The following is a 23,197-nucleotide window of genomic DNA, read 5'->3' as shown; positions in this document are numbered from 1 at the left end:
TCATACAGGAGTCTCAAAATTTCTTTCAATCACCTCATCTTTAGTCAAATTTGTTGCTGAACAGGATAGAGTTTATCCTTAAGAACAAAGCAGGAACTCATTCTTTCTCAGCTTTTCCACCATTATAAATCTGATTATTCTGAAGGTGTTGTATGGGGCTTGGAGCTGCTCTAGTGGAAGGTGTCCCTGCTCATGGCAGGGCGTTGGAATGAGATGAGCTTTAAGGTGCCCTCTAACCTAAACTATTCAATCATTCTACAATTCTTAGACTAATATTTCGGCCGTGTCCTCCCCAAGCTCTCCAGGAGTCCTGCCAGAAACCCATCAGAGCTTTGCAACACAATTAAAACCTTCCAAAATTCAGAAGCGCTGGAGAAACTTTGCCTGAATGCTGCTGCTGGTGAGATGTGCTGACCCACCTCTCCTCGGCCCACTGCCTCAGGCGCTGCTGGGCGCTGGGGGAGTGGAAGGAGAACCGGTCCATGCTGCGGAAATGCTGCTTCTCCGGCGACAGCCGCCTCCGGAGCTGCTCCAGCTCGTGCTCGTACATCAGCCTCTGCCTCTCCAGGGCAGATCTCTTCTCCTCCTCGTGCTGCTGCTCCAGGCTCTGCAGGATCGACTGCATCGGATCTGAGCAGACGTGGGAGATAAAGAAGGTGGCACAGTGAAATCCGTGTCAAGGAGTGTCCTTGTGATGTGTGGTGGAAACACAGTTATCACGGAAAAAGGGACTATATTTTTGTTGCAACTTCTCTTAAAATATTTAAAACATTTATGTGTTTTACTTATGGTTATATATTTAATATATAGTATTTATTTTATACATTAACATATAATATATTACACCTACTATATATTATATGTTTCTTATATATTATATATTTTTATATATTATATGTGTCATATATGTTATATTTTATACATTATCAGTTTCTTATATATATTTATATATTTCACATGTAGTTATATATTTTACATATCGTATTAATATATGTTTACTTCATATATTAACATATATTATATATTTTATATAATATATTTCTTATGGATTAAATATTTATTCATATTTTTCTTATATATTTATAGAGTATATATTTCTTATATATTTATATATTTTATATATTATATAGTTCTTACATATATTTATATATTTTACATATAGTATTAATATATATTTATTTTATATATCAGCTTATATATTATATTATATTATATATTTTTACATAATATATTTCTTATTACATTTTTATTTCTTATATTTTCTTATATATTTATACATTTTATATAGTATATACTTCTTATATATTTTTATATTTTACATATAGTTATATATTTAATATATAATATGTATTTTATATATTAGCATACATTCTACATATACTATATATTTTATATATTTCTTATCTGTATTTTTATGTCTTTATAGATTATATATTTCTTCTATATATCTATACATTTATAGATTTACATATTGATACGTAAAATGTAATAAAATACATTTTGTTATTTACTTATTTAATGTTTATGTTTTTAAACTTTAATATGTAAAGTATAATAAAATGTGTTTTATTTATATTTAAATGTATTTTTAAAAATATTTTAAAAATGCTGCTGAACTGTGGAGCAGAACAAACATCTACAGAACACACTGGACAGATGATTTAAGAGAATTAAGAAAAGGGACAGACCAAGTTGAAAAAAACCCTTCCTCCTGTTTCCCAAAATAATCCCATTCTGAGACAGCTACATAAGACCACAAAAATTAAAGAACATGCTTTCAGAGACAGAAATCCCCGCAGTTAATGCCTGAGTGAGACATAACACAAGAAAAATAAACAACAAAGAGAAAACACTTTGATTTGAGGCTGCAGTTCCACCAGTATTCCAGCTTTGGCTTTTCCCTCCACAAGAACTGCCAAAGCAAACAGGCTGCCATGGACATTTTTCCTCCTCAAGTACAAAGATGGCTGTGATGAGTCGCTCACAAGGAAAATTCTCCAGTGGGAAGTTATGAGGGGAAACGTTCGTGGTTGAGAGTCCCTGAAGATGGAACCTCATATTCTGTTCATATTCCCAATAATTTCTGGTGCTTCTTACCATTACTACCCAGGGCCTTCATAGTGACTTCCATCTGGGCATATTCATAGCTGAAGTTGATCTCACTGGACACTTCACTGGAATTGTCTCCATCTACATCCAGCTGCTCCACACTGTTACTGCACTTCATGGAGTTGTCCCGCTCCTCATCCTCATGATCTGTCTTCTTTTTCTTCTTTGGCAAATTCAGCCTTTAAATAAGAGGGAAATTGTTAAAGAACCATTAATTGCTCAACTCTGAAACACAGATCTGAAACCCAAATCAGTAGATTCTTCCCTTTCAAAATTTGTTGATCTCCAGTGAGTGTAGTTTGGGAGTAGAAGGCAAACTAACCAATCCATTCTGTACTCTATTAATAATAGAGTACCTGATATTATCAATTATGCATCATGAAATTTTTCAGTTGTTCCACATCCAAACAATTTAGAGGCAATAATGAACCGATATCTTGCTTTTTATGCAGATTCTTCTTTCAAGCATAAAAAAAACCAACGAAGTTTTAGGTTATCATTTAAATCCACTGATCTTTAAGGTATTTCAGAGGGTTGGTGCAAACATACAACTCCTTTGATATCTTTTGTACCTGAAGAAGTGGTTGTTTCCCCACAGGATCCTGTCTCCATGATGGAGCTGGATTGGACACACGACGGCAGAACCATTTACAAATGTCCTGTGAAAAGGAAAAAATCTAAAGCAAATGCATCTATATAAGGCTTAATTTTTTCCCCTCCCCATACTATTTTCTTTACTGGAACAAGTAAGGGTAGGAGAACAGGTTTATGTCTTGCAAACAGACAAAATATCCCCAGAAAGTTCACTGATCTACCCAGTTTCATACACTCCTCAAACTCAGCTTGTTTTGACCTCTTAAGCTTATGAATTTCAGTATATTTAGACAGATATTATGACACTGTGTCTGAGGAGTAAAATTAGAGCTTAAAAAAGAAGGGCCTGAAAAAAAAAATGTCACTAGAAAGAAACACTTTCACACTACTTCGAAATACAGACACAAAGCAGAAATTTTTGAATAAGATATTAGACACCTTTGCTACTGAAACAGCTTAAAGACAATAAACTAATTAAAATAATCAGAAACTACTTTTATTTCAGAGTCAGATTAAGTTTGAAAATAGGATTGTAGGATAACTCAAATTTGAAGGGAATCTCAGGGTGCCATCCACTCCAATCTGCTCCAAGCAGGATCAGCTACAGCTCAGGGTAAATGTGAAAAGGGTGAATTTTGTGTGTTAACAAGAAATTACTGGAGATGCTGACACTGCATGTCATCTTGTGATCAATTTGAATGTACCATCTGCTTCTCAAGTAGTGCTACTTAATCAAATAAAGTAACAAATGCTTCAGCAGCTCTTTGCATATCAAGAGATTTCCTAGAAAATTAATTCAAACTTGGATAGAGTTACATCTCTGCAGCTGCAAATCAGGGAGTATCTACTTGTTGAAAGCACATGAATTTACTCATCCCCTCTTTGAAAACTCGGGCTACAAACACCATCTCTGAGAGAAATCTCATTAGAATGAAGCACATGAATTGAGAACTGAGAGAGAGGCAGATGACAATTAAAATGTAAAATCAGGATACAAGAAGTAGAATTTTCTTGCTTCAGAACAGATAGAAAAGCTTATTTTCCAAGTATCTTTTTGCACCACTAATCATACTATACTAAATAAAATGACAATTATTATAAAACTGGAGCTGTATTTTTTAACTTTACCTAGTATTTTTTTGAGGAGTTAACATAACCTGGCCTTCTGGGGTGATGTCTATGATGCAGTGCTCAGGAAGAATTCCCATTCCACACAGCTGGATATCTTGGGAGTTGTCTGAGCCTATTAACGTGTGCTCCTGGGGAGAAATTAATTTAGACTTTAGCAAGGGATTGCAAAAGTTCACTAGTTCTATCTCCTTCTGGATGTATCTTGTCATCTAGTTCCAAAATTTGACAGCTCTTTAATACTTCCCTTAGAGGGAAAAAGAAGGAAGCATTGGAAGCAAATCAATGCTTTGTCTTACAGTAGCAAGCAGGGAGCACTCAGGAAAGTTTACAGGCAACAGTTAAATCCAAAAATGAAGAGGGTTTTATAATTTAATTGTGGAATTCAGTGCCTTGGGACGTTGTAGAAGCTAAAGGTATAAAGAATTCCAAAGAGGAATTAAGGGAGGTTCACAGATCCATGGCTATTGCACAGGTTCCATCCGGATCAGCAACTCCTTAGGAAAGAAATCCCTGAGGTACTAGAGGCAGGAGGGATTTGGCAGATGAAGGATCACTCCACACACAGAATTATAGAATAATTTAGGTTGGAAAAGACCTTGAACATCAAGTTCCAAGTGTTCCCCCAGCACTGCCAAGGCCACCACTGACCCATGTCCCCAGGTGCTACATCCACACAGCTTTTAAATCCCTCCAGGGATGGCGACTCCACCACGGCCCTGGGCAGCTTTGCCAGGGCTGGACAATCCTTTTGGGGCTGAAATTTCTTTTTTAGGCATCTCTAAGTAATTTTTAGGGAACAGATGCAACAGACAGGCCAGCTCAAGTTGTTCTTCAGTAGTTGTCAGACCCAGTGCATACACAGTTCAACACTGAAGGGAATGTGGGCAGCATACTCTGAGTTTAATCTCAGGATTTTAGGAAAACCAGGCCTAAGTCACTTTATCAAAAGAATTTCAAAGCAAGGGAGTTTCTACACCAAGATGCTCAACCAAAATTGAGTTGTTAAAAAAAAAATAATAAAGATTAACTGAAGCAGACAAAATCTACTCCAAGGAGTTTTCCCTAGAAAAGGAAAGCAGCCCAGAACCACCTGAGACTTTCTTGCTGGTACTGGTGGGCCAAGGCCTGTTTTCTGAGCAGGCTTTGCCTTTGGAGGGTCTTGTTCTGTGTTCCCAGTGACCACTGGGAGAACTGGGCTCTGCCTCAACATCTGCCACTGTCCAGGCTGAATTAGCAGCTGAGTCCCACTGTGGACATTTATGGGCAAGGTATCTCAGAAAGATTCCACTCTTCTCCCAGAACCTCAGCTCTTCTGTCCTTTTTAAAGTTTTTTTAGCAGCTACAACACTGAAAAAGTGTTTTTCCTCATTTTTATTGAGATATCACAGAGCCAGGATGAGTGATCTAAAAGAGGATCATGTACTTCCCAAGACTAACTAAACCAAAACCATCTTTCAGCCTAATTGCTGATTTTGTGGCTGTTTTGAGAGTTACTACAGACCACTTCAAAGGGAAGAGAACGATTTAATGTGAAGCTCAAACTGCTGATGTTCACTGCTAAATTTTTAGAACTTGCACTCCAAAATGTGACTTAAAAATTTCTCCTCCTGAGTCCTACACCTGTAATTTGTAAAAACCAGAATAAACCACCCAAATGTTTCAGCACAGAGTCCAAAAGTCACGTGTTTCATGTTTAATATCAGAAACAGGGGCTGCACATCAACAGAAGTGCTGAGCAGAACAGAGCTTGATTTTTACTCCTGGCAAGTTGCATGAAGAGGATTAAAAAAGGCATTTTATAAATTGAAGACAGGACTCAGAATTTGGACTACAAATGCAGAAGCTGATTACTGATATGCCCAATCTCTCTATAAAACAATTTTATGGGAAAAGGCTTGTGGAAGTTGGCACAAAAAAAACAACCAACAAAAAACCCCACATCCCAAAACAGGAGACAGTTTCTCAAAAAGAACATGTCTAGATTTCTTTCAAAAACACCCAAACAGAAACAAAACAAAAACATAAATCCCCGAACTTTCCTCTGCCATGAAGAATTAAATTTGAAATAAAAAGGTTGTACTCATATCAATTTTAATATGCACATATTTTGAATATATTTACTTATACTGTTTTTATAAAACTCTCGAAGTACACCTCTGCCAATGGCATTAGAGGCCCACTTCTACCATTAAAAATATATTTAAAATTATATTATAATAAACATTATTTAAATCATATTTATAATAAATACACATATTTACCTTTAAATAGTACACCAGAAGTTCATTGAGAGCTGGATCTGCATTCAAATTGACCAGGAAGCACTTATTATCCCCAACTTTTATTCCAGAAGACTGAAGGGATATGCCAAGGCTTTCCAGCTGTTTCTGACGCTCCTGCAAGAAAGCAGCCATCAAAATTGGGCTGACTGATGTACAACCCTCCGGAATTCCATTCCCATCTGCCAGAGCAACGGGACAAAAATGATGGATTGATGCTTCTACGACAGGTAGTTCTTTCTTCTGAGATAGATTAGACACAAAAGCCTCAGTTCTACCAAGGTTTGATCAGGATTATCCTTAATTTCTCCTGTCCTTCCACCTCTGGTCTCGGAGGGCTCCGTGCTGGGGTCTCACACAGTCCCATATTCCCAGTGGAAAAGGAAAGCAGCCGAGAGAGCAACACACTGCAGCTCTGTGGAGCTTCTCCATGACCTCACTGGGACAGCAAAATGCTACCACAAAGACATCTCTAGAGCCCTTTATTTTCTCTTTGGAGCTAAAAAGCAACAAGTTAAGTTAAATCCCTGCCAAGTCAAGCTCCATGTCTGTCTTTTGTTGCAGAGTAATCAAAATGACAAAAAACTGGCAACCTGCTATTTAAGTAATGCAAAGAACACTTCCTGCTGAACAAGAATAGCAGCGTTTTGGATGGTGTTTTGTTCTTGTCAATGGACTTCATAGAAATGCACAACAAAGCATTACTGTGCAAAAATGTCCATCTTTCAAAGGGAAGTGTTTGGGTGAGACCAGAGCAGTGAAAGAGGAACATTAAACGTTTCTGACTTAGGAACAGAAAGGGATTCTTCTACAAAAAAACACATTGGGATAGAAACCTCGAGGATTGTTCCCAGGATCAGACAGAAACTGAAGTGAGACTCACTGTCTACAAAAAAATTAAAAGTAAATATGGGAGGCTTCTCACAGGATTCCTAAGGGGAAGCAGAAACAGGAGAGGGTGAAACTAGTTAGTAAAAAAAATACAAGATACCTACAGTGCTTTGCCTGTGCTGCTGAGACTTCCTAAAAAATACAAAATTAGCAAAGATATGTAGGAATAATGCTGGAATGCTTATTAAAGTTCTGATCTTTGCCTACCAGTGTGTTTTGTATTTAAAAACTGAGTATGAATACTGCCGAGTGTAATTCTCTGTTCAGCACTGGAGTTGTACCAGGTCTAATGAAGATTAAATTGCAAAGAATAGCACAACCTGCTCTTGATTTTCTCTTCTCTGTCTCCCCACAGGCTCACAAAACCAACATAATGTCCTTGTAAGGAAAAGTCATGTGTGTGAGAGAGAGAAAACAAAGAACAGAGGAAAAACTGCAGGGTGATGTCAAAGATCCCTCTTCCGATCAGCAGTGCCAGGCTCCGAAGTTCACAGAATTCCTTATTATCTACAGAGATAAAGAACGTGATGCCCAAAGGAGAACTTGGCCCACAGTCTAAATCTCACAGGATTAACTGAAAGAAAACGAGCCAGTTTCTGTTAATTTTTGCTCAAGACATAAGTTAATAAACCTAAACACTCAAAAACACATTAAAAGTGTGTCAAATATTCACTGAAAATGTGAAAAATTGCCTGTTGTTCTTTGAGGCTGTGGAGCCTTATTGTCACTCCATCACTACAAACTGCCTCTTTGATGGTGTTTTATGAGGAATCATCCTTTCATCAAAGATTTACAATTATCTCCCCGTCCTACCTGCTGCAATTTGACAGACAGACGTTGGTGGATGCTGGCCAGAAACAAAATCACTCAACAAGCCATGGTATAAATGTCTTTAGCCTTAGACCTGCCTAAGTCTGCAGTATTGGGTTTGCATGGCCAGGTTTTGATAGCAGTGGGGCTGCAGGGGTGGCTTCTTGTGAGGAGCTGCCAGAAACTTCCCCAGGTCCAACAGAACCAATTCCAGCTCCAAGACACACCTACCACTGGCCAAGGCTGAGCCCATCAGTGATGGTGGTGATGAAGGGGAAAAAATCCTGCACAACTGCAGGCAGAGAAAAGAGGAGTGAGAATATGTGAGAGAACCAACCCTGCAGACTCTCAGGGCAGTGCAGCAGGAGGGGCAGGAGGTGCTCCAGGCACCGGAGCTGAGGGTCCCCTGCAGCCTGAGGTGCAGCCCATGGAGAGGCAGCTGTGCCCCTGCAGCCCAGGGAGGTCCATGGGGGAGCAGAGATCCACCTGCAGCCCCTGGAGACCCCACACCAGAGCAAGGGGATGCCCAAAGGAGGCTGTGACCTGTGGGAAGCCCAGGCTGGAGCAGCTCCTGGCAGGACCTGTGTCCCCATGGAGAGAGGAGCCCACGCTGGAGCAGGTTTGCTGGCAGGACTTGGGACCCCACGGGGGACAGATCCCACTGGAGCAGCCTGTTCCTGAAGGACTGACCCCATGGAAGGGACCCACACTGGAGCAGCCTGTCCCTGAAGGACTGACCCCATGGAAGGGACCCACACTGGAGCAGCCTGCTCCTGAAGGACTGACCCCATGGAAAGGATCCCACACTGGAGCAGCCTGTTCCTGAAGGACTGACCCCGTGGAAGGGACCCACACTGGAGCAGCCTGTTCCAGAGGGGCTGCACCTCATGGAAAGGGTCCCAGGCTGGAGCAGTTCGGGAAGAACTGTAGTCTGTGGGAAGGACCCACTCTGGAGAAGTTCCTGGAGGACTCTCCCGTGGAATAGACCCCTGGAGTAGGGAAGAGTGTGAGGAGTCCAACCCCTGAGGAGGAAGGAGCGGCAAAGAAAACGTGTGATGAACTGAGCACAGCCCCCATTCCCTGTCCCCCTGCACCACTCAGGGGAGGAGGCAGAGAAAATCATAAGTGAAGTTAAGCCAGTGAAGAAGGGAAGGGTAGGGGGAAGGTGTTTTAAGATTTATTTTTATTTCTCATTACCCTACTTTGATCTGATTGCTAATAAATTAAACTAATTTTCCCAAGTCAAACCAGTTTTGCCCATGACAATAATTGGTGAGTGATCTCTCCCTGTCCTTATCTCACCCCGTGAGCCTTTTGTTACATTTTCTCTCCCCTGTCCAGCTAAAGAGGGCAGTGACAGAAGAGCTTTGGTGGGCACTTGGCATCCAGCCCAACCCACCAAACCCGCTGAAGATGTCAGAAGGTTCCTTTATTGTCTTCCAACCAGTCCTGAATCAGCCTGTGCTGTACAGTCCTTACCCCCCTCTAGAAAAAAAAATCACTTTTCCAAGGCTTGTAAAACTCCAAGATCCAAAATATCCTATCAGGCTGGGAATTTAGAGACAGAGAGGACAAGAGCTAGAGCACACAGCAACATGCAAACATCAAGGAACATTTAATCTGTAGAGCTGAGCCCACTACTTCAGTTTTTCAGCCTCCTCACACACTCAGGATTTCTAGAAACTATTGTGTAGGATGAGAGCAGAAATTTTTTATTATTTTTGATTTTATTTTTTTACACAGGGAGGAAAATCCACGGTACCAATCTGCACTGAAAGCCAGGAAACCCTCAGAGTCACAAGCAGCACCTCTTACAATGGATCTTTAAAACCAAAGTCAACACAGTTTATTCTGATTGTGGCATCTACAAGAGGGCTTTGTACCAGAGGCTCCCTTCTCTCCTTATTTATTACACACTATTTATCACCTTCCAACCAGTCCTCCCCCTCCAGAGCTCCCCTCTGCAAATATCTACATCAGCATTTGTGTGGGAAGAACTAGAAGTGTCATGGAATCATCGTGGTGACCTGTGTCATTTTTCAACATAATCATCTTCAATTATGGTCTGAGGCCCTAAATATCAGTTTAAGAGCTATTAAAACACAGAGATGTTAAATCAGTTTAATATCAGTTTAAGAGCTATTAAAACACAGAGATCCTGGACAGCTCTAATTTTTAATATTCTGGATGTCCTTTGCCTTGTGCATTGAGCCTGTCAGCTCACAACCTTGCACTGAATGCTCCTGTCCCTCATCACAAACAATTTTACTGCCTGAAGAATATAAAATCCTTGTAATCCTCTCATCCCTGGATTATTATTTTTTTAAATAACTTCTCCATTTGCATACAGTGACAATTTACTATTGTCACTGCAATAGTAATCTGGGAGGCACCCATCTATCACAGGAATTAAGTGAAGCTTTTCAAAAGGGCAGCAAGCTTGACCTACTTACCCATAAATGTGGGGAGAGACTCAGACAACCCCTATGAACTGACAGACAAAGAAAACAAACCTATTTTTCATAAAAAATGGGGGCAGGGGAGAGGAAAGAAAGTAGCAAACCTGAGCTATCTCCTCAGTTTTTCGTAATTTTTCTTCCCAGGTCACAGTCATCTCCTGAATCAACTTCTCAGATTCCTCCAATCGTTCTTTTAATTCGGGTGATTTCATAGCCTGCAGGAATAAAAGGAAATGAAAGAAGAAAGCTTGTTGTGCTTCGTGTTTTTTCACATCAGTGTCACACAGATGGGGGGAAAAAAGGCAACATGACTCATTTTGCAGGGCAGACTTAGCAGTAAGTAAAGGGGTTTTTTAAATACATATTTCAAGTAATTGAGAATCCATCAGAAAGTTACTTTAATTAGTTTCAAGAACAAATATTAATGTGGAGTTTATAGACTTCAACACAAACCAATTAAATGATACTGGTAGATTTGCACAAAGATACTCAAACACAAACTAATCTCTTTTCTATCCCAATGTGAGTGTCCCAAATGACTCATATCAAAATCAATCTGGTTTCTCAAGATTCTGGTGATCTGGCTTGGCACCATCCTCTCAGCTGTCATACCCTCAAAATGACACTTCCCTTCTCAGTAAACTGCCATGCCACCAAAATATTTTTATTGTTCACTTCTATATGGCCTGATTGGTGTGATTTTTCTTTTCTATAGCAAATGTCCAGGTACCTGAGGTGTTCTAGTTGTCCACCTCTGCATTTAGAAATGCAGTTTAAAGGGTGAACATCAAAACAAGCTTAAAGTGTGCTTCAAGGCACCAAAATTCAATTTTCTTGCTAATCCATCACAGCTCTAATGTTATTTTGTGAAATATTTAAAGGCAAGAGTTTTTGTCCAAGGACTAACTTAAGAATAAGAGGATCCCCCCCACTGCCACCCATCAGACACTTCAAAAACATTGCCCCATCCCTGGAAGTGCTCAAGGACAGGGCTTGGAGCAAACTGGGATAGTGGAAGGTGTTCCTGCCCATGGCAGAGGGTTGGACTAGAAGAGCTTTAAAAGGTCCCTTCCAACTCAAACTACTGTATGATTTTTCTATTACATGTATTCTCTTCCTTCATTCTCAGTAATGGCATTTCCTCCTCGACTACCTTGATCCAAAAGCCTGTGGACTTTCTTATCTCATCATTTCATTACTGCTAATGATGAAAATGGTTTTGGCTGGTAGGTGTTTATGCGAAGCCAATTAAATAATGTAAGCATCGTTCTCCGTCAGATATTCCATTACCACAAAACCAAAACTCCTCACAGGAATCCAGATCAAAGAGTGGCCTCATTACACTGCAGTTTGTTCAAGAAAAGGAGCAAGTGCCAGGATTGGAAAATCCTGTTTTGAGACAGGAGTTTCCTCTGCCTCAAGACACAACAGTCTAGGAACTGTCAGCTGATGTGTCCTGTGTGGGTTTTTTCTGCTTCAAATGCCCAAATATGGGGTAAAAGGGAGAGGGGCTTTGGACAAGGGCCTGGAGGAACAGGACAAGGGGGAATGGATTCCCACTGCCATTAGTGGGAAGGAACTGTTGGTTGTGAGGGTGGTAAGGCCCTGGCACAGGTTGCCCAGAGAAGCTGTGGCTGCTCCTGGATCCCTGGAAGTGTCCAAGGCCAGGTTGGATGGGGCTTGGAGCAACCTGGGCTAGTGGAAGGTGTCTCTGTCCATGGCAGGAGGGTTGGAACGAGATGATCTTTAAGGTCCCTTCCAACCCAAACCACTCTGTGATTCTATGAATTCCACACAGGCAGGAAAGGGAAGCCAAGCCAATCTCCAGAACAAAGATGCATCATCACAGACAAAACATGATCAGTGCAAAGGGGCTGGACCCCACAGAGCAGGACAGGAAGATGAAGCCCAGATACTCTCAAGGTTTAAGTCTTGTCTGTCCATTTATTTGGACCCAGGGCAAAATCAGTGAGCATTTTCACATGCTTCAACTGTACAATGACCTGGGCAACTCTCCTCCCTCCCTGCAATTCTCATATAAACCCCAGAGATATGGGCTCAGGCTGACATCAGACCCACAGATGTGCTGCTCCACTGAAAACAGGTACATTCCCAGCTTAGGGAGGACAAGCTGGTGGTCTTGGCTCAGATAAATTAAAACATGTGATATTAATTTCAACAAGAAAATATCTAAATGTGTGGATTGAAAAAGAAAAAGGGAAAACAGGATAATGCCATACTCTTCAAGGGGGGGAAAAGTCAACTGTCAAGTTCTGTTCTGCCTTGGCTGTTCAAGAGAGAAAAGGCTACTGACACCAAAGGGTAAAAAAACCCAAACCCACAACTTGGCATCCTCTATATTTGGAAATGAGCTTGGAGAATGTAACCTGTCATAATGAGTCAGTGTTTTTGTTCACTTAAGGAAGTTATTTATGCACATTTCTGTAAGAACAATTAGATGGGCAACAAATGTAATGAACTGAAAGGAGCACAAGGCTGTGAATGTGGGGTTTGACCTTTACTGTGCAGACTTGTAACAGCAAATTGCTCTGGTTTTTCCCTGCTCTTTGTCAATGCCACTGAGATGACAACTAGGGTGGGATTTTAATACTTGGGAAAGGAAATATTTATTACTTCATCTTTAGGAAACATTACTTCATTATTTTGGAAAGCTGCCATTATTTGGGCACTAATGTTGGAAAATTAAACAAATGGGGGTTACTTGCAGCTCTCAGAGTACTGTTAAGTCCGTGATTGATATTTTAGAGGAATTTTTAGATATTTAATATTTAGATATTTGAGATACCTCAAAGAAACTGATATGCACATATTGGATGCTTAGGATATTAGGCAGCTCAAGTGAGAACAGTCCAAAATTCACTAGTCATTTGTAGTATCACAGCCAGCATTCCCTGCATACCTCATGAGGCAAATCCTGTAATCATAATTTTTCTGAACAGCAAAGCAGAGGGATTACATCACCACTGCTTTGCCCCATTTGAGAACAGGACTCAGAATTACACTAGTTCTTGGCCTTCATCTAACAGGTCATCTCAAAATTTCACTGAGGAAGCAATGCAGATATTAAAAATATTGTCTAGTGCCTCTAAGAGATTCAACTGAGAACAGTTACAGCTTGTGAACGAGCAAGAAAACTCCATTTAACTGAATTCACATCTCCCAGGCTACACTGTGTCTACACTGAATTCTTAAAGGCAAAGCTCTGCCCACAAACTACCCAGTCTTAAGAATCCACCCCTATTCCTGTCTCCATGTCCTCTGCAATACACCATAAAAACAAGATTGCTCACGGTGTTCAAACTGAACCTGGTATCTCATTTTTTAAGGTATCAGAGAGTGTCCAAAGGAGGCAACAAAGATGGTGAAGGGTCTTGAGGGGAAACCGTGTGAGGAGTGGCTGAGGGCACTTGGTGTGTTCAGCTGGAGAAGAGGAGACTGAGGGGAGACCTCACTGCAGTTACAGCTTCCTCAGGAGGGGAAGAGGAGGGGCAGGCACTGAGCTCTGCTCTGTGTGACCAGTGACAGGACCCCAGGGAATGGGCTGGAGTTGTGTCAGGGCAGGTTTAGGTTGGATATTAGAAATAGGTTCTTCCCCCAGAGGGTGGTTGGGCACTGAACAGGCTCCCCAGGGCAGTGGGCACAGCACCAAGGCTGCCAGAGCTCAAGGAGCTTTTGGATGATCCTCTCAGGCACAGGGTGCGACTCCTGGGGCTGGTCCTGTGCAGGGCCAGGAGCTGGGACTCGATGATCCTTGTGGGGCCCTTCCAACTCAGCATATTCTGTGATTGAACACCCACGTTTCAAGACCGACACAGAGAAAGGTGGAAAAAAAATCATATTAAGGAAGATTTCTCATGGGTACCCTGTAGCAGTATTATTATTATAAATATTTCACATATATATATATATATATATATATAATTATATAGCATCATGTAGTAGCATTGCCTTGGGGTATCTGCTTTCTAGAGCCGGGTAAGACGGCGCTGACCACGGGCTTCACAGGAACTCCTGGCTTAGTTCAAGGCTCAAATTTGTACCTCAGCTTTCGTGAGCTGCTCCCGCAGCTTCTCCACCTCCTCCCGGAGCTCCCGGATGATGCGAGCGTTGGGGTCCTCGTTGACCACGGCGTGGTTGACGATGTTCTTGGCCCTGTCCGCGTATCTCAGGGTGGAAAGGGTCTCATCATAGTTATCCGCTGCTGGGCTCACCGTTGCCACCATGGCAGTCTTGCTGTTCCCACCAAGGCTATCCTGGAAGGTGGGAGAGGTCATGGAATTAAAACAGCAGGCTTCTTTTGCTTTACGCAGTCAATAAACTCAGGCAGCGAATAATAACCCAAAGTTTGGAGTAGATGGGTGCAGACAAAAGCAGAAATACTGTTGGCAGTTCAAAATTAAATGATGTGTAAATCGAGAAAAAGTTGTAATTTTCAATATGATTTTTTTAAAGTACATTTAGGAAATGCCGTTCTTGGCTTTCAGAATCAGTTTTACTTGCAACAGGAATGAAAAAAAAAGTCCCTTTTTTGGGCTTTACAGTGCCTAGAAAGGGCTTCAAAAGTTTAATTCAATGTTTTCTGTGTAGGTTTATAAACTAGAAACATAAGCACTCCATCATTAAACTTCTTAGATACTGCCGAGGGAGCTCAGGAAAGATCATGATGAACTCAAAATATCTTATTTTAAAGACTAGAAGAGAGACCTCTCCAATAAATACTTAAATTACTAAAAGATCTCCTCATAAACAATACAGCTGATTCTATTCCTATAAACATTTCAGGATGGGGCTCTTCCCTTCCTCCCACTGACACAGCTCACAAACCTAAATCAAGTTACATAAGAAATTACCCTCCCGGAATTTGGTTGACAGAGAAGAAGGGCGTGAAACCACATTCCTGCAAGGCAGAGTGTCAGGGGCAGAGGAGGAAGGAAAAATGAAGGAAGGAAGGGTTCAATCTTTTTATTGATCATAAAATCGTGGTTTACAATTTTGGCCAGTCTAAAAGATAAAATATCCTGTTTTTTTAAATTTTGCAGCAGATTTTTTTTTTCGTTGGTTGGTTGGGTTTTTTTTTTTCATTTGTTTGGATTTTTGGGGGGGTTGTTTTGGTTTTTTTACCCGATATCCCTTCCTGAGATGAACCATGCTATTAATTTTCATCTCCAATAACCCATGAAATCTAGGTCAGGCATTGCCATTAGAACAATCTGACTGCATTAGCTGCCTGTTCAACCATTTCGATTACACAGCACACGTGCAGCTTTCCCCAGAAATCATTAAAACACCCCTTTAAGTATTTCCCCAAGACACTTTTTGGCTGGATGATGCCTAAAACACTTTGACAGCTGTCTGGCTGCTCCAGAGGTCAGACAAGCACTGGGCACACAGCCTGATGAGTTGGTAGCACTTTGCTGTCTCTTCTCATGCAAAAGCCCATGAAATTCACATAAATATAAATATATATATATGTATTTATAGTGTTCAGCACACTGAGATGCACCAGCGTGGTTAGCATGTGCAGGTAAGAATATTTATAAAGAAGTCAACTGCAAAAACCAGTTTGCTGTCTGATCCCACCGTGGGCTTTTTTCTCATCTGAGGAGCAACTAACATTTACTCCAATAAATACATGGCTTGGGAGGGTCCACTCTGTACCACAGAAGAATTTTTCCAAGGCAGCCACTGAAAACATGAAGACCAACAACAGCACATGTCTCATTTGATGGGATTTCTGGGCCAAAAATTAGGAATGACACCCTGCAACTGCAATCCCTGTTCTGCATAAAAAGGTGAAGTTTGGCAGGGAGCTGGCCAGGTACTCCCCTTCCAAACCCAACCTTAACAGCCTGTTAAGGGAATACTTGGGAATACTACTTGGGAATGCCCTTCACTGCACTAATTAGCTCCAAAATAGGATTAATTCATTATCTGAATTGCAACTCTGCTGTACAGGCAGCTGAGAACGCTGTAAGAGTGATACACCAGAATCCACAATACACCCTTTATAAGTTGGGTAAAGTCCCTCTTGTAGCAATTCAAGCCAATGCCAGACTGTCTGATAAAGTTTTATGTATAAAACCCTTGTGCTGATTTCACTGGTTTCTTTAATGCTAATCAAGAAAGGTGGACAAATAGTAAATCAGCCTCTCATTAGCAAAGACAGTGCCTGTAAACGACCCCAGCAAGGCTGGGCCTGCATGTGCTAGAGAGACAGAGTGGAAATAAGTAAGTTTAGTTATTTCTAAGCCTAAACCAGCCCACAGTCTTCTCTAACACCAAGATTACTGTGACAACAACTCAAAATGTCGAGATCAGAAATGATATTTTCAATAGCAGCCATCAGTAAGCCACGCAGGGCTTCTGATTATCAGGGGAAAACAAGATGTTTGTGCCAATATTTTGCTAAAAACAAGAAGTTAAAGGACTGACAAGCTATTTTGCTTCCTACACATAACCTGATGCTACTCCTCAAGCAAGAATATTTTTCACCCGGTACTTCTGCCTAAAGATCCTCAACAAAATTAAGCAAAAACCGTTAGATCTTGAGGTCTCCTGAACTCTACTGGTTTCTCAGATTTGTGAGAGACACTTTATGACAGATATTCTTACAACTAAAATACATATATTCTTACAGCTAAAATACATCAATGTATTTTTGATGCTTTGGTATCATAATTAAAAGCTGAAAGCTACAGAGAAAGACACCCTATCTCATGGCTTCTCCAAACAGGCCTCTTTACAAATAAATCTCTCCTTTGATCTTTAATTAAAAAAAAAAAAAAGTTTAAATTTTCCCCCTTTCAAAATAAAGCTTCAGTGAGCTTGTTTGTAAGAAATCCAAAAGCCCCAACCCTTTTGTTTGCACTTAACATGGCTGGATGTTGGACACAAAGAAGGTTTGCCTGAAAGAAGGCGGAACAAAAGTGAGCTCCCATTTCTGAGCCATTGGCATCGTGGCCACAATGCCTTGGACAGGTGCTAAACAGGAATTGCAGTCTGCTCCCTGGATTTGTTTAGCAATGGGGCAGCATAACTAATTCTAACAACACTAGAAATTCCTTAGGAAAGTTTCCACTCTGCTTGCTCGGGGTGTTACAGCCACATCGGGAACCTGAGCACACACGGCACTGGTTTTGTTCCCATCTCTGCAGAGAGCCAAAAAATCACTTGTTTATTATTAATTAGAGGAAAAACTCGGTGTAAATACACAGAGGTAAAAATATACTTAAAAACTAAAAAAGTCTTAGGGCAAGGGACACTGTGATATGAGGACTTATTTTACTCAGACACTATTTCTGTTGTGCCAGTTGGATTTTTACGTGGCCCTCGTGACTATTTGATGTCCAGTATTTGTGCTGTTCACACCAGGGAGTAGAGATAAATTGTTTCACAAGTCATGCTAAAAGGTTTATTAAAAGGCAGCATTGAGAAAAATGAAGGTTTGTGGTGTCAAGAGATTACAAGAGCAGAGATTTTATGTTACTTAAGCACTGAAGTCAACTTTGTTTTCAAATCTCCTTAAGAAAAATGTCTTTTTTTATCTCCACACCTCTGTATAACCTTCAAGTAACTTTGTATTTTTCTTTTCACACGTGCAGTTAAATCACAGGGACATGAAATTCAAACAACATCTAAAAATATTGCTAAGAATGGATGGGGAAGCCAAGCAGAGTAGTCAGGACAACAAAATGTAGCCAGAGCACCTACAAAAGAGGACAACAAAAGGCAGGTGGTGGCAAAAATCAGTTTCTTCCCAGATTACCTCTTTCTACTAACAAATAGTTGCTCCTGGATAACAATTAAACAGAGCACAAGGGAAAAAAAAGAAATTTGACATACATAAATCTCATATTTAACAATTTGGTTTTTTCATTTAGACCTTACAGGTTTTCAGCCAACTGCCATCAGGATATGTTCTTTTTTCCCCCCAAAATAATAACAGATAGAGCCCTATGCAGCTCAGAAAATGACTTAACTGCTCGTTTCACATGAATAGCATGTCTAAAGTCTTCTGATCTGTTCCTCAGACTGTTAACTGAGACAATGTTCTGCAATTATACTCTGCTGACAAAAGTATATTAACAAATATATGAGACAATCAGGAAAAGGTAATAATCTTCATAAAAATCTTTGAAGTTGATTCAAGTTGATTTCAAGTATGTAAAATTCAGCTGCGTGCAGAAACAGCCCAAATTAAATTAGCCCTGAGGTTGTGTGTGAAGCTGTACATACAGTGACCCATAAAAAACCACTGCTTTTAATTTTATTCCTAAAGTTCCTTAGTCTTTAGGCCACTGCAGGTCATAGCAGAAGACAGGGAACATATTTAGTCTGTAGAGATACTGATGGCTTCCATCCAGCTCATTTGCCAAAGACACTTATGGTTAACATCAAAGCCAGAAAATAAGGCAAAAAGAACAGAATTTCATTTCATTAAATGAGAATCTTTTCCCCTTTTTCTCTCTTTTATTTCACTTAAAAAAAAAAAAAACAAACAACTTACTTACTTTAAGTAACCAAGTGAGCACAGAATCACGATATGGAACAAATTTGTTCTTGTTCTTGCCAGCAGCCTGATCTGCCAGGGCAGAAATAACCAACCCAAGAGTTGTGAGGGATCTGCCCAGAGAACACAAGAAGTCATTAACGAGGGTAAATATTCATAAGCCAAATGCATATTTAGACAGTGACTTTCTCTCCAAAAGTGTGCTCCCAGGGAAAAGTTCCTAGTACAAAAGCTCCACTCCTTTATTTTCAGTATGTTTTCACCCTTAATAATCAGGTTTTCATGATGACATTTGTGGTAGTTGCAAGAACACAAGTATTTTTTAAATACTTATGGAGACCTCATTCAACTATCAAAGAGTACTGCATGTCAAAAAGAGAAACAGAGAGAAAGAGAGAAAGAAAGAGAGAAACAGAGAAAGAAAGAGAGAAAGAAAAAGAAAGAAAGAAAAAGAAAGGGAGGGAGGGAGGAAGAGAGGGAGGGAAGGAGGTAGGGAGGGAAGAAGGAAGGAAGGAAGGAAGGAAGGAAGGAAGGAAGGAAGGAAGGAAGGAAGGAAGGAAGGAAGGAAGGAAGGAAGGAAGGAAGAAAGGAAGAAAGAAAAAAAAGAAAAAGAAAGAAGAAAAAAGAAAGAAAACTGACTACAAGAGCTTATATTGACTTCAGCCTATTTTCCAAGGAGGCTGTGTTTAACAGCCATGATTGTACTGATAAAAAAGGAAAATAAATAATCTCAAAGCCTTACTTATTAATGTTGCTTCCTTCTTTCAGTCTGTCCCCTGCAGCACCAGTCTTAGTTGCCCTTTCACTCCCTGCTAAGTCCACCAGGCTCAGCTTGCCCACCTTCTCACCTGATGTCTGTGGAAGGAACCAGAGAACAGCCACTGTTAGTTTACTTATTTTAAGTCACATAGTTTGATGTATTTTCCAACAAGAATCAAGCATAATTTTTTGGTGTAAACTTTTGTTCCAACACCTTTGAGAACTGTTGGGATTGAACAGTGGCCTGTGCTAACTCATCACCTGCTGCTTCAGAAACCACTGAATGATCTGAAGCCAAGTCTGGGACACCAATATCTTCAAAACACCTCAGAAATCTCCAGAGGAGAGGTACACAGGGCACTTTAGTGAAGTGTTCAACCGTGAAAAATGCAGTTACTACAGGAAAAGGAGTCATAACCAGGGATGTGGGGTTTACAATCCCACCTTGAAAACAGTCTCCTAAAAATCTCAGATTTTATACCAGTTTTCTTCTGTTTTCCAGAGACTAAGAATGACCACGACAAGCAGCAATAATCTATGAAAATTATTACAATTGCAAAGTCTCTTATATCCTTCTCAGCCTCCTGGAATGCAATCCAAGCTACGAGAGTATTTAAACCTGTAATGCAGATTTTGTTACAAATCCTTTTATCTCATTTGACCCAAAATGACACTGTGAAACACTCCATGAATTTCCTACGTCAATCTGAAGAGCCAACTGCCTTTGAGAACAGCTTGCTCACATCATGTTCTTCTGCAGCATCTGCAACTTCAGCATCTCAGTATCACAAATGAATGGGATAATCAGAATCAATGTGCTTTCAAAAATGTTACCCTGAGCCTCTCAAAATATGGTGTGATCATCAAGCCACAGGGAAATGTGTCATTTCCAGGGCTGAAAGGACCAGCAGGTGGAAAAACAGAGAAATCTGTCCCAGAAGCTCACACAGTGGTCACTGGAAGATGTAGAAAAGATGGACAGTCAGGACGTCGACCACCTCGCATCCAGGCTGAGCAGGGCCACCCAAAAACTAAGTGTGATGAGCCTGCAGCACAGCCACAGAAAAACTGGAGTGACAAACCATGGAAAATCCAGGAGTTCAGCACAGTATGATGCTGATTTGAAGCGCAAAGGGGAAAAAAAATCCAAATAAAGAACGAGGGAAATGATGCAGATAAGAAGATCAGTGGAAACTGAGAAACAAGGAGGAAAAAAGTCCAAATGCTCATTATGTTTTTCCAATATATTCAATATTCAGGCACATACATGCCTTAGATTTGCTCCATGGACACTCGAATTTTCTCCAAGGCTTTGAAAGTATTAAAGAATTGCCCAAGAACAGAACCTATCAACAAAGTTTAAAGATACTTATTTCAATTGAATTTTATCAGCATGTTCTGTGAGGGACTAAATAATATTGACATTATGTATTTCACACATCACTGTGAGGCATATTTTTTTATAAGGAAACATAAAGAAAAATATTCTCACATTTAAATGTCTTTTAGATATTTAATACATACACATAAAATATTAATGGCATACAATGCAAAATGTTTGAAATCAGTAATTGTTTTTCTATTTAGAAAGTTGAAGATTTATATGTATTTGCATGAAATAACCTGAGGGACACTCAGGTGTTTTTCTATTTTTCCATCTACACATTCTGTCTTCCATATGTCCTACACACTGCTTCCTAAAAGGAAGTGTTTCTTTTCTATGAAATACATTAAAGAAACATATCCATGCTTGACATTTGGACCTTGTAAGTTGTTTTTCTTACCCCTGATTGTACGTCATAGAGCGTGTGGGTGAGGATAATCTTGAACACTGCGTGGGACCGACTGCTCTCCTCGTTCATGTTGGTTGCAGCCACTGTTCGGGATTTGTTGCCCTCAGACATCAAGGACTCGATGTCCTAGAGACAATTTTCACAGCCAGGAGAATATCTGCATTAACACTCTTCTCAATTATCCACGAAAATAATCTCATTTTGGTAAAATATAGCATTTTCTCATGGGTTTCCCACTGTTTATTCATAAAGTATGAGGGGTAAAATGTTGTGATCTCTCCTTTAAAGCCTAGAAATTACAGAGTCATGACACTCCCCGACATAGATATTAAATTATCATCAAAATTATGCACCTGCCTGCAGACAGAAACACTCAAAAGCAAAGAAAGGAATGAAGAATCAGCAATCCACATTTGAACCCTGTAACATTTTAGCCTCGGTTGTCAGACACGTGTTCTTGGAATCTGGAGGCTCAAAGGGTTATAAAACAGAACCAGGTTGAACAGGTCATTATATTCCTCCAAGTTTTAAAAGTTATCGAGTTTTTAGATGTGTTAAGCTGTGATACTTGAGGAAGGTGCAGGCCCCTCCTTCAGGGTTTTACAGTTAAAACTTCAGAGTCTTGGGCTTAACTTTTGTTTCTGCATCTCTACCTGGGTGATGCTAAAACAACTCAAAAAACAGTCAAACAACAGACCACCACAGACCATTTTGACTCCAAATGCTGGATTACACAAAGCTGCTGGGCAACATGGAAAGGCAAAGCATGAAATGTGTCTTGATTTAGCAGAAACCACCAAGGAGTGGTAAATGAACACCTGGAGAAACTGCAATAGGAGGGATTGCACCATTTTGGTGACAATTCAATTTCATGACAGAATTGCATCCCTTATTTATCCATTTTTCCCACAGTACATTGATGCTTCTTAAAAAATAGGGTGTTTTTTGAATGCATATATAAACATTTACTATCCAGCAAGCAAGTTCAGTGTGATGTTCTCAAATATTTGCTTTGTAAACAACCATTAGTTTATAATTCCACTGTGTGCTACTGGGAGGGGAAATTATTAGACTAGAGCACGACAGCCAAAAAGTGACACAGTGGGTACTGAGAGCCGGTCTCTGCTAAATCCTGGCTCTGTAATTAATCACAGAACACTTTCCCATGACAGCATACACTCATCTTAAGTCTGGGAGGAAATGTGTTTCATTAAACAGCTGAACTACTTCCAGAATTATTGAATAGTACAGGATGAAGTGAGTTTCTGCTCTTAACCCTGTTCTCCCCAGGGATCACAACACGACAATCCTCAGCTCTCTTGCTCTAAAATCCACAGTGATGAGGAGCAGCTTGACAGTTCTGTCCTGCTTAGGGGACAGTACCCTGGTGTTTAGGATGTCAGCACAAGCCTTTCATAAAATTGATCCTTACCTTGTAGCTAGCAACAGCTAGTTTGGATAGGCCATCTACGTAAGGGCCATAAACACTGTGTTCTCTAACCTTTAATGACTGACGGCTTCTGGTTGGGGAAAAAAAAGGTATTTATAAGCACATGACTGACTTGAGACAACATTTACACAAAGTCAATTCTCACTGACAGATCTCAAACAGGATGGTCTCGCAGATACTATAATAAAGCACAGAACATGGACTATAATGCAAACAAAAAAGCCTTATGTCTACACGTAAAAAGCTGGCACAGACAGTTTTGTCACTTCATAAAAGGTGGCATTAGGGCAAATTTACTCCAAGCTTTTAGTCCTACTACTTTATTTTGTTTTAAAATGAGAGGATGCTGAGATCAGGAAGCAGCAAATGCCTTATATGGGATCCATTAAGGC

At 40.3% G+C, this 23,197-nt stretch overlaps 1 protein-coding gene across 4 annotated transcripts in view; it reads right to left on the bottom strand.

Moving 5' to 3' along the window:
• KIF13B (kinesin family member 13B) overlaps positions 1–23,197 on the bottom strand; it is a 128,205-nt gene that overhangs the window by 51,750 nt on the left and 53,258 nt on the right. For all 4 annotated transcript variants that reach the window (XM_039383370.1, XM_027712435.2, XM_039383371.1 and 1 more), the window contains exons 7-17: positions 22,788–22,875; positions 21,347–21,481; positions 19,546–19,658; positions 18,805–18,916; positions 14,335–14,547; positions 10,378–10,488; positions 6,096–6,230; positions 3,832–3,962; positions 2,682–2,768; positions 2,098–2,288; positions 420–630 (exon numbers count right to left, since the gene is read on the bottom strand). In XM_039383370.1, coding sequence (XP_039239304.1) covers positions 420–630; positions 2,098–2,288; positions 2,682–2,768; positions 3,832–3,962; positions 6,096–6,230; positions 10,378–10,488; positions 14,335–14,547; positions 18,805–18,916; positions 19,546–19,658; positions 21,347–21,481; positions 22,788–22,875 — 1,527 coding nt within the window. The remainder of the gene's footprint in view (positions 1–419; positions 631–2,097; positions 2,289–2,681; positions 2,769–3,831; positions 3,963–6,095; positions 6,231–10,377; positions 10,489–14,334; positions 14,548–18,804; positions 18,917–19,545; positions 19,659–21,346; positions 21,482–22,787; positions 22,876–23,197) is intronic.

The sequence above is a fragment of the Pipra filicauda genome, unplaced genomic scaffold (genome assembly GCF_003945595.2).
Source record: "Pipra filicauda isolate LSUMZ 115617 unplaced genomic scaffold, ASM394559v2 scaffold307_size998922_pilon, whole genome shotgun sequence".
Taxonomy (NCBI): Eukaryota; Metazoa; Chordata; class Aves; order Passeriformes; family Pipridae; genus Pipra; species Pipra filicauda.
The sequence above is the reverse complement of the archived record's forward strand: the minus strand, read 5'-3'. Positions and strand labels throughout refer to the sequence as shown.